Source organism: Gambusia affinis, linkage group LG01 (assembly GCF_019740435.1).
Source record: "Gambusia affinis linkage group LG01, SWU_Gaff_1.0, whole genome shotgun sequence".
Lineage (NCBI taxonomy): Eukaryota > Metazoa > Chordata > Actinopteri > Cyprinodontiformes > Poeciliidae > Gambusia > Gambusia affinis.
In genome coordinates, this window is record NC_057868.1 from 23715708 (window position 1) to 23731649 (window position 15942).

Genomic DNA, 15942 nt, shown 5'->3' on the forward strand with positions numbered 1-15942 from the left:
TTTTTTGTTTGAAAGCAGCAGAAATGATTTTCTGATTGAAGCATCACTCGTAGCTTGTGTCCTTTTCACCCAAATGTGTCAAACATTTTACATAAAGATAAGCATATTTTTTTGCAGTCTCTTGCTGTAATGACTCATATGTGAAAATTTGAATGGAATTATGAAAAAAGCAAAAACATCCCCTAAAACAGCAAATGTTCTTCCAGAACATACATTTGGCGTTTAGCATTAGGGTAACATTCACTTTTCTAGTTCTCATATGCAGTTTTTCCACTTCCGCGTTTCTTCTAATGGCCAGCAAAATATCATTCTAGGCCAAATGTGCTGCAATTAAATAGGAAATGCTTTCAATCAAATGTGAAATACAATGAACAAATAAACACAAAGAGAAAAAAGAATAGAGGAAAGGAGAAAATGTCAACAACAAAAAAAGTTGGACCCAGTCGGACCATCATGGACTTCTGGCTCAGACGAAGACTTTGCTTCTGATTGGTTGATCAGCACCTCGTGTGATATTTTCTTTATGTCTTACACGACTGCATATCATTACACGAGTTTCTTTAAACACGTTTTTTTTTTTTCAACATGTTGAATTTTTTAAAATAATTCTAGTATTGCAAACCAGAAATATTTCACGTCCTCTAAATAGCAAGGTCCTGCATCTCTGCTGCTTCCACGATTTCCCAACAGCAACAACAAAAAACTGTTTTGTAGACACATCCAAAAAGCTCTAGACATGTATACACAAAGCGTTTTATTTGGTGTTAGCTTTAAACTTATGATACATGTCTAACCAACTCAAAACACATCATACATAATAAAGCAAAAGACTAATGAAAAACGTATTTACATAAATATTCCATAACTCAGTTGTAAAATACTAAACAATTAACTTAATGAGAATATAAAATAAACACTCCCTTTTGTCCTTCATTTCACTTACAAAACGAAAAAAAAAAAAAAGAACAAAAGAAAATTTTCTAAAACATGTAAGATAACATTGTCTTGCGAGTTGAAGCAGCTCAGGCACACAAACACAGTTCTTAAACTCACAAAACAAACAAACCTTGTTCAAATGTACTCTGAAACGTGCAGCCCCTATTAATAATTTAGAAGCAACAAGTCTGAAAATGTGCATTTATTTTCCACAAGCTGTTAATCTTTCGCAGACGAGGCTTCGGTTCGCAGCCTTGTGAATGCATGGATGCATATAAGAGTTGAGGTCGCGGTTTTCTGAGCTGGCATGTACGTCTCTCTACTCGTTGGTGAAGGTAATGACATCATAGGGGATGCCCTGCTGCTGCAGCTGCTCCAGCTGCTCCGGTGTAGCCTCAGTGTAAAGTGTTTGGGTCTGCCCCACGGCTGCATCTGCTACAGCTGCAAGAAGAAAAGTTATGTTTATCATTGTTATTATTGTTATTATTATTATTAATAAGCTGGCATCCCACTTGAGGTTGTTGAGGAAGGAGGGAGAGAAACGTGACAGAAGCTCAGAATGTATTGAATATTTTAAAGTAATTTTGTCCAACTAAAAGCAACAATAAATAAATAAAAACAAAACAGTCAGATTTTGTGTGCATGATTTTTTTAGACTTCATTTGAAAGTAGCATTTGCATATTGAGCAGTGAGCAAGACTCTAAAGAAAATAAGCCTTACAAATATAAATGGCATTTTCTTCTCCTGAGTAAAATTTAAGCTGAAAGTGAAGGTCCACAAACCTCCCATATTTATATCAAAATTCAGCACAATCTGAGGAAACATTATGTAATATATGCAGCGGTACCAACGTGACGGAATATCAGGATAAGTGCAATAGAAAATACAGCGTCCTCAGTACTTAAATTGCGTCAGAGGTTCCTGAAAGCCTTCACATTGCTGTTAGGTTTTCTATATTTACCATCATTCACATGGAGATCTTAGGAAAGTCTTGAGCTGCTGTGACTATGATCAGAATCTTTTTATTATTATTTTTAAATGTGAGACATGTATATAAATCAATGCAGTCTTTAAAAGTTTTTTCACAAAGCTGACCTGTGACAGCAGAATGTGCTGCAGCTTCCAGGTCCTCCGTGTTCACCACCTGAGCTTGAGAGCTGACAGGTACGTACTGGATCTGCCCATCATGACTTACAGCAATCTGCACAAACATATATAGCAAAAATAAAACAACAAAAAAACAAAAACAAACAAAAAAACGTCTCACTGCAGATTATCCAGCATCAACCACCTCCCTTTAATCAGTTTAATTTACCGACATTAAATTTAAAATAAATCAAGTCTGCCTTACCGGCTGTTCCTGCTCATATTGGATAATGTGTCCATCAGACATCTGCCCAGCAGAAAAACAGCTTCAGACATTGAAGGCTTTCATTGGGAAAAGTGGCTAACTGAGCGAAACTGAATATTACTCACCTGAATTTGGTTACCATCAGAAACTACAACATACTCCTGAGGAATTAAGTGCTCAACTCCATCCTGTGAGATGATGTACTGAACCTGAAAAAGAAAAAAAAAAACACAAATACTGCAGCTTAGGCTTTATAAATGTAATAATGATTTATACGTGAGCAGGCGACGTTTAGTTTCTTATTAAAACGACCAGACATCAAATCAAGAAAACTGTTCTCAAAACTTTGTCATGTGATTTTAGGAACTACATAAAGAACATTTTCAAACAAAATACATATCTTTGGTTACTTATAAAGACTTTTTCCCATAGTTTGTCATACGACTCCAAATAAATTAGCCCAATGAATCAGCAAAGTGTCTCCTACTTCTGTCACCTGGTTCTCTCCAGTCATCAGGTGCTGAACAGTCTGACCATCAATGGTGGTTATCTGCTGGATGTACGGCCCTTCCTCCTGACGAAGGCACATAGAATCGGATGTTTTTATATATTCTAACAACAAGCAAAAGTCATTCACTTAATTTTCAAAGAAGCAAATGGTCATTTTTGTAACGTTAACACTAGAACTGCTGATGATGTTACCTGGTCGGATAGCTGCTGCTCTTGAGACACAATGATGTGATCCTGACCGAGCGCCTGCAGCCGCTCTGGAGTGATTGTTGTCTGATGAGCCTGCAAGGCTGTTGCAAAAACAAATAAACAGATTATAGTACTACGTTTTATATCAAATCACAGCAAAAAAAAGACAGTCAATTATGCTGGTCAATTAGTTCTTGATTTTAACAATGCTTCTTGGCTTTTTAGTTCCTTTTAAATTATGTGACATTGGGAAGGAAAATGCCAGTACGCCACTTTGACCCAATGAAAACTTCCTAAATCCTCTCCACCAATGGCTCACAGATAGCCGTTGCTTTCCTACACAGTTCTCATCTCCCTTCGGTTCACTGTCTGGGATTTCTCTACCTTAAGAGAGTTTTACTGTTGGCAGAACCTCATCTTGACCAGATGACATATTTATTGCACTGACCAACACCAGTGCAATATAATATACAAGTTATGGTAACACTTTATTTGAAGGGGTGTGCATAAGACTGTCATAAACATGACAAAACATCTGTTATGAACATGAAGGAGTTTTCATGATTAAGACTGTTGTCATGAAGTGTCATTTGGTAAATAATGACACTTTTTATTGCAAAGCTGCAAGAAAAGTTTATTAAAATTGTCAACTTTGCATTATTCAGTAAATAATAACTCTTTCAATGCGAACTTGTACTAAAACTTCCATTAAAAGTGTCAACTTTGCACTAAAGTGTCTTTATATACAGAATGACACTTCATGACAACATTCATAGACATTCATGAAGACTCCTTCATGTTCATAAAAGGTGTAATGTATATTTATGACAGTATTAAGCGAGTCTTATGCACACCCCTTCAAAGAAAAGGTCACCCACGTTTTTTTTTGTGTTGTTTTTTGCGAGTGTGGCTTACACTGCAGGGTGGCTAAGGCCTCTTCGTCACTGTTCACAATGATTGTTTGCTGAGACGCGTTGCTGCGGCTTTTGCGAGTGGGATGATCCTGACTGTGGAGACGCTCCATGTGGAACTTCAGATGACCATTACGGTTAAACCTTAAAGAAAAACAAAACAAAACAAAGAACCAGTCACATGTACAGCTGCTCGGCACTTCAAATCTTATTTAAAAAATAAATGTTCGCTTCCTACCTTTGTCCACAATATTTGCAAGCGAACGGCTTCTCGTTGGTGTGGGTCATCATGTGACGACGCAAGTCTTTCTTATTCTTTGAGGCAAAGCTGCAACTTGGACACTTATGCGGGCGCAGGTAGGAGTGCATCCCCATGTGAGACTAAGGACGTTGTGTAGAAGAGACAAATATTTTTTCCCTCTTTGATGCTAAATGGTGCTTAAATTAACAATTAAAATTATATTAAATATGCAATGAATTTATGAAGCTGCTGCTGAGAGACTTGCCTTCACTTCAGGCCATGAGGTCGAGGTGAAATCACAGTCAGGACATTTAAAAGTGTTGGGATCCAAGTGCGCCCTCTTGTGGTTCTCCATGTCGGAGCGACCGTTGAACGACTCCATGCAGATGCGGCAGCAAAATCTCTTGGTGTTGGGAGAGCTCGTCGCTGTAGGCGAGGCTGGAGCTTCGCTGCTCAGCTGACAGGGGAGACGAAGCACGGATGTGAGAAACTAGAAACGACGTTTATACACAAATAAAAATACCGGTCATTACCTCTACTTGCTGCAATACACCATCAGCCAGGGTTGAAGTTAGATAGTACTTGTCATTTTTCAGGTTCTCTGATGCAGAGACGTCTAAACACTGACTGCTCTCATCAACACTGAAACACAGCATTTTAGTAGGATTAAAACCTAAAAACACTTATCAGAAAAATGCAAACTTAAAAAAACCCAAAAACATATATTTTCCTCTGTGTTCCACTCAGTCTTTAGACACCTGTATGCAGGGCTGTGCACTTCTCCAGCAGGCTCTTCTACAACCCTGAACTCGCCTCCATCCTCGTAGCTTTCTATGGCAATGTGGGTGAGCTCCCCAGCTTCAGAGGCAGCTGCCTCGTAGGCCTCCTGCAGCACTGCCTCACCATTCTCAGACACATGGAAGGTCATGATCTTTTGACCCTGGCCAGGTGCAACGGTCAGGGCACCGACTGCTCCGCCTTCCCCCTCACTTCCTTCTGATTTCAGCACTGCCACCTGTGAAGCATGAAGAGTTAAATGTACCCTAAATATTAAGAAATTTTTGTAAAACTATGACTAACCCATTCACCCTTTCACATTTTGTCACATTACAGCCACAAATTTTAACGTATCTTATGTGATTAACCAACATAAAGTAAGTGGACAGAAAAAGGGATTTGATAAAAAAAAATGCAAATAAGAATGATAAAGGTAAAGGGTGCATTGGATTTCAGCTTGTATTTACTTAGAGAGTTTATGGTTGTTCTGTGAAGATGCCAGAAGTTTGTTAGAGAACAAACTTCATCATGAGGACTAAGGGACAGAGTCCACAGCTCAGGGACAGAGTTGTGGAGAGGTTTAAGGCAAACAACTTCCAAGCGAGTTCCAAGTTTGCAAGCGAACGGCTTACAAACCGTTCGCTTTATGATGTCAAGTTTCTGGGTACAGAACAACTAGTCGCCTACCAAAACATCACCACTGACTGGATAGGAGCTGTTAAGAACCAAAAGAGATTCACAGCTCAGTTGTGTAAAACTGTTCCCACTGAAAAAAATGTCTTGACACAGGAATTTTGGTCTTACTGAAAGAAAGGTAGGTAGAAAACCATTGTTTAAAGAAAAATGTTGACAAAATTTGTAAAGTTCTAAAAAGGCATGCACAGCGTCCGTAAGAATTGCTATAAATATATCTTAAAAAGACTATTTTTAACAAACCTGTAAAGAGTTTCCAACAATTTCCCGAGCGTTGCTCATGTTCAGCAACAAATCCAGGGCATTTTGAGCAGACAGACCACTAGACTCAGCTAAGGAACAGATTTAGAAAAAGTTTGTTAACATGTTAAAAAAATATCGAAGAAATGTCTTGCTAAATAATTAACTGACCATGTTCATAGATTATAGTTGTATTTCCCAATGCATCCTGGGTCACTGAAGCATTTTCTATCCCCTGCATAGCCTGTAGTGTTTCAGGATCCACAGTAATCTAAAGAATGATGATGAAAAAAATTAAATAAAATAAAGCAAAATATAACCAACAGCAAAGCGATGTGTGCTGTTTAATAAAACAGTTTAAATGGACTCACTATGGTGTTCTGTAATGTCGGATTGTTGTCGTCATGTTGTTGTTTGAGCTCCTCTATCTGCTGCAGGGTGAAGAAGGGTTTCCTCCGTCTTCTGACAGGCTCCTCAGGGTGAGCCAGAGACCACTCCTCAAAGGCCTCTGGGTGGCGACATTGCACATGGAGACGCAGGTTCTTCCTGTGCTTGGTGGTGAAGTGACACATATCACAAGAGAAAGGCTTCTCCCCTGCAGAGAGACGCAACACCATGAGTACAGACTCAGTATAAGAACATGAAACGTGGAGACACAATGAAATCTCCACTCAAACACCAACCTGTGTGTTTGATGGCCATGTGTGAGACCAGAAACTCCTCCTTGCACGTGGAATATTTACAGTAGTCACACCTGAAGGGCCTGTCGTTGGTGTGGGAGAGTTGATGGTTGAGCAGCAGCTTCTTGTTTTCACAGGAATAGTCGCAAAACTCGCACTTGAACCTTGAAAATGTACATAGACGTAAATTTACAATATGTATAATCATTTATACAAATATGACAAATAATGGTTTAGAAATGTAAAGATGCTAAGGTGCAGGCTCCCAGCTGCAACATTTGTTTTGGAAAATTATATTTTTAATGGACCTGTCAATTCTGTCAACACCATCTGACAAAAATAAATATAAAATCATTTTTTTAATGACCCTATTAGTGATATTTTTACTCAGTTTTACAGACAAATGCTTCTCAAGAAACAAAAGAAATATTATTTCAAACAAAAAACAACATGAAGTCCATCTGACGGAGTTGACACAGAACTGACAAACTATTGAGTAAAAAGAAAAACTTGATACATGTGAAGTAATGGCATTTATGTAAAATACATTAAAATTAATTAACTGCACACTTAAGTGAGGTTTATCAACACTATCACTGAAAGAGTCACACTGTCAGTCAAAAACTCTGACGGAGTTGACAAAATGCCAAACTACCTCAATTTATATGATGTTATTCTGAAGGAGGCCATATTGTAGCTCATCAGGTCCATGAAATCGTTACAGTTTTCTAAATTTAAGGATTTATTTCACAAAATGTCATCAAAGTTTTGTAAATTGTCAGTTATGGTGTTGACACATCATGGTTGTGATGAGCACCTTAGGAATAAAACGGAAGAAAAAAAACTAAAGAATAACATAAAATAACTAGAGCTGCCTGGCTCTCTTAGCAAAGGAAGAGAAAGGAAGAAGTCATGGGGTCCTCAGATGTTCTGATGCCCCCAATAATGCCTGATTTTTTTTTTCCATTCTTTTTACGCCTGACAGTGTTGACAAAAACTTGGGACAAATTTCAATTGAGCTGGAAAATATATAAAAATGATTTTTAATTAAATCTATTGATACTTTTAGAATTATTTATTTGAATACTTATACTTAATTGTCATAATATATCACCTTAGTATTAATTTAATTATTTTAAACTGTTATAATGTATTGAGTTCTGCTCCAAGATAAGGGATTTTAAAGACATCATCCACCTGCTACAATGTTTAAAAAAAAAAAAAATTCAGCAAACAACAGGAAAACATACATTATTGTGCTCACATGGCCCAGGTTAGTTTAGTCAGATATTTAAAAAACATATATTTTGTATATATTTAATTCAGATTTTGTGCTTTATCCATAGGACCTGTTTTGTCCCTCATCTCAAGAATAACTGACATAAATATGTTTAGTCGTTGCAACATTGCTTGTGAAAAGGTGCCGAAGAATGAACAAGAACAGAAAGCTTTGGGTACTGACTTGTCTCCAAGACTCTGGATGTGGGTCAATAAGTGCATTTTGAATGTGTACCTCTTCTTAAAGGATTTTCCACACTACGAAAAAACAAAAAAGGTTCAAGAAATTCTCTTTATACACGGAAGACTGTGAGGTAAAACCAGAATTTGACAGGAAAAGGCTCCACACCTTGTCACACATGTGTGGCTTCTCAGAACTGTGAGTTTTCATGTGCTGGGTGAGTCTCTTTTGCATCGGGTACACCTTGTCACAAACCGGACACGGGAACTCCAGCACCTTGGGAACCTGCGAGAATGAAAACAACAAACATGCTGGTGAGCGATAACACAGGGCTACAGAAAGAAAAGATCCACCCATCAAATCAGAAAATATGCGATGAGACTTTCTGCCCAGGGTGGTATATCCTGCAGGGCGTCGAAAGGCTTAAATGATATTTCTGTTGCTTATTTTATCACTTCAAGTGCTGTCCACAGCAGAAACTCTAAGAATACGTTGCTGTACTTGGTGGACGGATCTGATGGCCTTAAAGTTCCTAGTTGGTTCACAGATTATGATTTATCACCAAACACTGTAATTCTGTGTTTTTAAAGAGACTTGGTGGCTTTTGACAATTTTTAATTGCAATGAACAGAGACTCTTTCTCATTTGAGATTTCTCCATCCATCTATTAATCAGTTTCATGAAGGGCTGCTTTATAGTATGTACTGATGAGCAACAACATTAAATTTATTTAAAGATCTATTTAGCCAGGTAGTTTTTTTAATAGTTCTTTCAATTTATCTTACGATGTATGTTTTACTTTTTTTTTTCTTTTACGTTTAATGACATTTTGATGATGCATGTCTTATTATGCTCGTAATCCTTAGCTTTAGGCCTGAACTTTGTGAAAAGTGTTTTGTACATTATTCTTTCACTGGACAGTAGTATAAGAAATTCAACATTTAGCCTTTTTTTTTTTAAGTAATCGACAACTATTATGCTGAATCAGGGAAAATATATATTGCCTTAGTAAGATACTTTCTAAGATGTCAGGAAATCTTCTATGGAAGATCTTTGTGGCACTTTAAAAACCCTAACATTTGGCTTTACATCTAACACAGAAGGCCTGCATTCATTTCAACCTAAGATCTGAGACAAGCTACTAAACAGGATGCTATATATTACTCACCAACTCTTTTTTTCTTCTCCTGCAAGATCATGAAGATATTATTAGTTGAAATTTCAGAAATAATGGGGAAATCTTAAGTATTTGTTAAATAAGTTGCTCACTTCTCTTTACTGTGAACTGCAGAGTGTCGAATTACATCTTTCTTGTAAACACTTGAGTAGTCACACTCCTCACATTTAAATGGCTTTGTGCCTTCATGATTGAACATGTGCTCCTGCATAAAAGAAAAAAAAAAGTCTTCTTGTGACACATTTCAGAAAGAAAAACCCTACAAATAACAAAGTGATGTGGAGCCTGAAAGCTGCGAGTTGCTTTGTTTCCACTGACCTTCAGTGAAGACCAGCGCTTGCAGCGGTAGCTGCACTGGAGGCACTTAAACAGCTCTGGGTCATTGCCCTCATGAGAGTCGATGTGAAAGCGCAGATCCTCCTGGGTGAGGAAGCGCGAACCGCAGATCCAGCAGTTGTGGGGCCGCAGCAGAGGTTTGAGTGATTTATAGTACCGGCTAGAACACATTGAAGTCGAATAAGTCATTTATATATCATAAAATCTTTTCATGCCAACTCATGGCAACATTTAAATACTTTGGAGCTTACTTGCGATTCATATACTTCCTATATTTCTTGCGAAGGAAGCGTTTAGAAGGTCGGCCCCGTTTCCTAGGGAGGAACTCCTCCTCTGGCTGAGAGTTTGATGAAGGGTCTTTGTTCTCGGAGTCAGATTGGCTGATCGCTGCCTCAGCTGTGTCCTCGTTAATCTCTCTACCCAGACCTTGGCCCAAACCAGAAGAGCTTGCCTCTTCAGCTGCAGAGGGATCCGCACTGAGCCTGGACCACTTAGAGATGCTTTCCGCTTCTGCGACAAACAACCGAGGTTAGGGGACGAATCGACTGCAAGCTAAAAGTTTGATTTTGGTTTATGCAAGCAACGTTTCACCTTTGCTGCTGTTTCCTTCACCAGAAACGTTGTACTTCCTCGGGCGACCGACCTTTCGCCGGGGACGCCCTTGAGATGAGGAGGAGGAGATGGGAGTGGGTGGTTTCTTCGGGAAAGCTGGAGGTCTTCCTTTAATCTCCTGATCTACTGGGTTGTAGTCGCTGTCCTCTGGAGACAAACAGAAGAGCAACGTTAAGGTCGTAATGCTCTGCAAAATTAGCCTTCGTGCTTCAAATCTTTCGTACTTTGTCACATTATAATCACAAACTTTAATATATTTTATAGAGATTTTACATGACAAGAAACAAAATGTAACATTATTGTAAGGTTAAATGAATTTGATATGTTGCGTTTAATATGCTTTACAAATTTAAAAACTGTAGGTTTTAAATTAGTAATACATTTAAATATGTGCTTAAGACATAACTCTTTTAACTTGAATTTTGGCCCACTACAGATTATGAGTTTATTGTTTTCCTAAGTTTGTCTTTTACTGATACTGTTATTTCTGGGTGGATATTTTAAAAGTATTTTATTTCAAATGCTTTTTATGTTCAGCAATGTTTTTTGCTTTCTGTTTTTAATGGTAAATAAAGATGGCTTTACTGAGTTAAGCCAAGTCCACCTGTGTGTAATATAATCTTAGTTTAAATACAAAACCCCTAAAGTCACAGGTTGGTAAAGAAAAGCATTTATTAAAGCAGCAGCATTATGGTAGCTCTGAAGGAGCTACTTTACCTTCCAGCAGGAGAATAAACTCAAACAAGCAGAGGAACAACTGAGCTAAATACAAACACACACCACAACATCTAGGAATTAGTTTGAAAGACTTTGAAAATCATGTTTTTCTTTCCTTTTCACAATCATGTGCTATTTTGTGTTACATAATACCTAAAATCCCATTAAAATGCAACAAATTGTGTCACTGCAACAAGTCAAAATGCAATACTTTTGCATAGTGCTGTAGATGTTGGTTTTATAACTTAAACAATGGCGGGAGGAAATCTGTTTGAGTGTTTAAAAAAAATGTTTCCCACCACTCACCTTCTGGATCGTCGATGGCGCCAGCGTCCACAATATCGTCCTCTTCTTCTTCTGGTGGCTTCACAGCATCCTTCACCTCTTCCGCTTTCCTCCTTTCTGCCTCTTCTCGCTCTGCTTTTTGACGAGCTAACGTCTCGCTTTTAGGAGGTCGACCACGTTTCCTTTTCATTGGTAATTCACCTTAACAAAAAAACAAACAAACCAGTAAATATGAATAAAAAATATGATTGCAACTATCCATTCAGCTTTCTCGTTTATAGACATCATCGGAATCCTTACCAGCGGGTTTAAAGTGTTTGTCCCTCATGTGGTTAATGAGCGTGTCTTTGGAAACACTTTTGTATGGACACATCTTGCACTTGAATTGATGGACAATCACCACCTCCATCATCTCCTCTAACTCAGCCAGGTTCGGCTGGTGGTCTCCTGAACCCCGAGGTGCAGCTGACGTGTCCATGTCTCTGGAGAACCCCACTTCGTCCTGGGAGCCCCGAGGCTCCTCCAGGCACAAGGAGCTCTGTTGGGCCGGTTCAGGTTCTTGATTAGATGCATATGTGCCACTGCTGCTGATGTACAGACCAGGTTGACTCTCGTTGCATTCCAGCGCCTCAGGAAGTCTGCCCGTGCCCGCCGTGTCTGCAAGCGGGTGGTCTGACGAGGAGCTGTCGTCGTGATAGAGGGATGCCTCAGGGCCGTTGCTGTTCTCCGTGTAGCAGGAGTGCTGTGGCTGCTGCTGAGAGTGCTGTGGCTGATCTGGATCCTGGTTCTGCTCATCATCGTCGTCGTCATCATGTCTTGTCTGATATCGCGAACAGCCAGGCTGCTCAGAGTCTGCAGCCGCAACGCATTCCCCTCCAGACTTTCCAGCATACTGTCGACTGGTCTGGGTCCGGTGGTCAGCGCTGCTGTCGATGTAGCTGCGTGAATGATGCGGCTGCTCTCTATCATCTGCTACACGCTGGAGATACCCGGAGCTGCAATCCACCACGTAGTGGCTTCTGCTGGTGGGGTTTGAGTCGGCCCCACTGCATTCCACGTATCCAGGAAGGTCCTGGTCACTGTTGTTACCGCTGTAGTCATGGAAGCCGGTCTGGGAGCGAGTCTGGTCGGGTTCCTCGCCCGAACACTCCAGAAACGACAATGAAGACTCCTCGGTCTGGTCGGGGCCGTCCGCGCTGCAGTCCATATACTGGGAAGGATGGGAATGCTGGGGCTGGTCAGGCTGGCTGCTGCTCTCTTCTCTGTAACCGGAATGTCCCGGATGATCATCGGGCTGGTCCGGTTCAAGGCCGCCCTGCAGGTCTCCCTGATCCTGGCAGGTGGACGTGGGGCCTTCAGCATGAGCCTCAATGGCCACACGGTTGGACATGGCTGAAGATGACATGTGGGCTACCATAGGAGCCCCTGCAACATGCAAGAAACAGAGATGGATTTGAAAACGTTCACTTAGTTGTGTAGAGTGCATAAAGAAACAAAAGTGTGGATGATCTTATTGCTTTACTGAAATTCATGCTTTTACATTCACGTGGCACAACAACACATGATGGTGAAGATAATATACCTGTTCTGAAAATAGACATTTCATGAAAGTGATGATAACATTTAAAGTGGGTTAATGGATGAAACACACTTACCGTCATCTGGTCCTTGTAAAACGAGATACTGAGTAGTTTCTGCACCTCCATCTTCTGCGCTGGTGACAGCTATACAACCTTAATTAAAAACACTGCAGACGTCACTCACTGTACTATGAAAAATAAGTACAATTCCTCAAACTTTTACACATTTGTGTGCATTACTGGGATTACCGTTCATGACATCAGGGCCGATGGTGGACTCTATAATCTTGTCGATTGCAGAACCCAGATCTGATGAGGTAGAGGCAGTGGAGTCAGAAACCATCATAGCTCCGTCTGACACAGCACTGGAGTGGACCAGAACTTGAGCCGATTCAGACACCAGCACTGACTGGGTCACCGTGGAGACACTAGACACGCTGGTGGACTGAGCCACGGAAGACGAGTCTGGAAGATGAACTGAAGAAACTCTGACATCTGTGCTGGAGCTGGTCTCTGGGATGAACACCTGGAAAACAAGTGGAAGGAAGCAGCATGTTGTCTTCCGATGGCTTAATTAAATTCAAGTTGTCTTCCAAAAGAGGACATTCAGAAAACCTCACCACAAGTCCTTCTGAGCTCTGTCCCACATGACAGTCTGATTCTGGGGCCTGCGCGTGGGAGGCAGCAGCATCACTACTGTCCGCGGACATCGCCTCTGATGATTCCATGCCCATGCCGCTTTCAGACGGCTCCTCCATCCCCGATGGGCCTGCATCGCTGCTGCTTTCCACCTCATTCTGCTCCGAATCCATAACTACAAAAGAAGAATAAAATAAATTTGGTCAAAGTTTCATCTATAAAACATGTTTAAAACATTCATATATGTGGCGCAGTTGGTGGGACTGTTGCCTTGCAGCAAGAAGGTCCTGGGTTCGATTCCCAGCCCAGGGTCTTTCTGCATGGAGTTTGCATGTTCTTCCTGTGCATGCGTGGGTTCTCTCCAGGTTCTCTGGCTTCCTCCAAAAACATGGCTGTCAGGTTAATTGGTCTGTCTAAATTCTCCCTAGGTGTGAGTGTGTGTGTGAATGGTTGTTTGTCCTGTATGTCTCTGTGTTGCCCTGCAACAGACTGGCGACCTGTCCAGGGTGAACCCCGCCTCTCACCCGGAACGTTAGCTGGATATAGGCACCAGCAACTCTCCCGACCCCATTAGGGACAAAGGTGAACAGAAAATGGATGGATGGATAAGTGTACAGTTTCAAGGTGCACACATCTAAGTGGTATTTAGTTGCCATCAAGCAATTAAGTCTTAAATGTTAAAAGATCTTGCACAAATATAAAAACGTAACTGGCAGTTAAATAGTGGAGGGTAAGATACCCCTAAAAGATCTTTTTAGACCTAATAGATTTTTTTTTTACTGATTTTTAAAACAAAAATGATTGGTGTTTATTTCAGTATTTCATCAGTTTAAGACATTTAAACCAAATACAAATGGTAAAGAAAACATTGACTCATGTCTTTCTGTTTCATGATCTCAGTCATAATACATTTTAAGATCGTATTGGTCTCAAGTGTATCTATTAAAAGCAACAAATGATTTTGAGTGTTGCCTTGCCAGGCCATGTCAACATAATTTCCTCCAAGCTTAAGTTATAAATTTATCTCCGACAGTGTCACATAGACTTACTTCATGGTAACTTTGATGTCTTGACTTCTTAACTTTGATTACCAACAAAATATATGATGACTCAATTGTAAAAATATTAATATAATATAGTAAAAATATTAGTGTGCATCACTGTGATTGTGCATAGCAATAATTCAAAATTTTGCCAGTTGGGTAGCCTACTTTGCAATAAGCATAGGATACGGGACTGCCTCTGGTTGCAGCATTTCATCTTTATCCTTCTCAATGAGATTGACTCCAATTATTTAAAGCCTTCTTGTTTCCTGCGAGGGAAATACAGTCCAATACTATCATTCTGCCTCCACCGAAAGCTGTTTGTTTGTAGATATGATTTCCTAAGTTTTTTTAATGGGCATAACAAACTCAATAGTGACCCAATTAAAGGAGATATAAATAGGTTTGCCTTCGGCACATTTATTTTAACAAGGAAGGGAAAGACAGATGCGGCTTCTTTTTGTTTTCAGCGTCAATCTTATATTTTGGGGTAATTACTTTGGTACTTAAAAGTGTCGACTAATAAACCTGCGTTTCTCCTTAATCAAACGTCATACCTAGCACCTTTGCCCTTATAGATTCCAGTGTTTTTAATGAACATGCATTTGGGAAGATAAACGTGATTTGCATTGATCATGATTCAGAATAAGTCTTCTTGCTTACTGTTCATTTGCTTATCCAGAGACATAAGCTAACAAGTGAACATAGAAGCTAACGGGTTAGCATTGTGTTGGATCAGTGATACTATTGGAATGCGTTTTAATATGACACAACAAAAACAGGCCCTCTTTCTAATGTTGTAAGGCTGATGCTAGTCAAAAATAAAGCCGTCCCAAACATAAAACGACAACATTATCCCAGCACAAAGCTAATTTGACTCAGATAGCGGCGAAGGTTAGCAGCTTTAAGCAGGCCTAGCTGCCCTTCACCCTGCCTGCTGCGCGTCGCCATTATACACCACTTCAAGTGTTTTACATTCAGGCATTCTGTGAGCTCTACTGGCCCGGGGACCTCGAGGGCCTGAGCGGCGACAGACCGCCCAAATACCCTCCCTGAAGAAAATGAAAACATTTTCCTTTCCCGACATCAGAATTGTTGCTCTTTTTTCTTACCTTGTATTTTTGAGGAGACGAGTATCCTGTCGCGTAGAGGCACCGAGTAGATCACAACATAGCAACCGATAATTGTCGATTCTTTCTAGTCGGGCGCCATGAGTTTCTCCTCGCTTCCTGTCTTTGCAACCGGATCTTATTTATTGTTTTTGTTTCAAATAGCACTTTTTGAGATTTGCAAATTTAACAAAGCCATCAGAATCAAGCATCAACTTTTACCGTGTAGTTGTCCCGAATTAGACCCCAGTAATAATCTGATATCTTTATCATTTAGTGGACTATTGTTTTTAGAGGAGGACGTATTACACAGAAGTGCGGAGGAATATTAGGCTTAACTGCCCTTCTGTACGATGTTAGTTTTTCTCTAATTCATTTTTTAAACATTTTTACACAAATTCAGATGTAAAAAAAGTATTCTAAAATTGCTTTTCGTAACGAATTTCTATCTAATAA

At 39.9% G+C, this 15942-nt stretch overlaps 1 protein-coding gene across 2 annotated transcripts; it reads right to left on the bottom strand.

Moving 5' to 3' along the window:
- Nucleotides 1-757: 757 nt before the first annotated feature.
- Nucleotides 758-15942, bottom strand: LOC122837207 (zinc finger protein 335-like). Of its 2 annotated transcripts, none has more exons than XM_044127396.1 (28): nt 15490-15942; nt 13316-13509; nt 12945-13221; nt 12771-12848; nt 11416-12540; nt 11137-11316; nt 10093-10260; nt 9753-10011; nt 9484-9661; nt 9258-9370; nt 9157-9175; nt 8157-8273; nt 7992-8065; nt 6533-6693; nt 6221-6444; nt 6021-6120; nt 5853-5941; nt 4898-5154; nt 4673-4781; nt 4405-4596; nt 4137-4279; nt 3903-4042; nt 2991-3088; nt 2785-2862; nt 2414-2497; nt 2289-2330; nt 2033-2138; nt 758-1377 (listed from the first exon to the last, which is right to left on the bottom strand). In XM_044127396.1, exons 2-28 carry the CDS (start codon nt 13505-13507, stop codon nt 1256-1258), a joined length of 4725 nt encoding a protein of 1574 aa, XP_043983331.1. In that variant the 5' UTR covers nt 13508-13509; nt 15490-15942; the 3' UTR covers nt 758-1255. The 2 variants fall into 2 exon arrangements, with proteins under 2 accessions (XP_043983331.1, XP_043983322.1); XM_044127387.1 differs by having other exon boundaries at nt 2776-2862.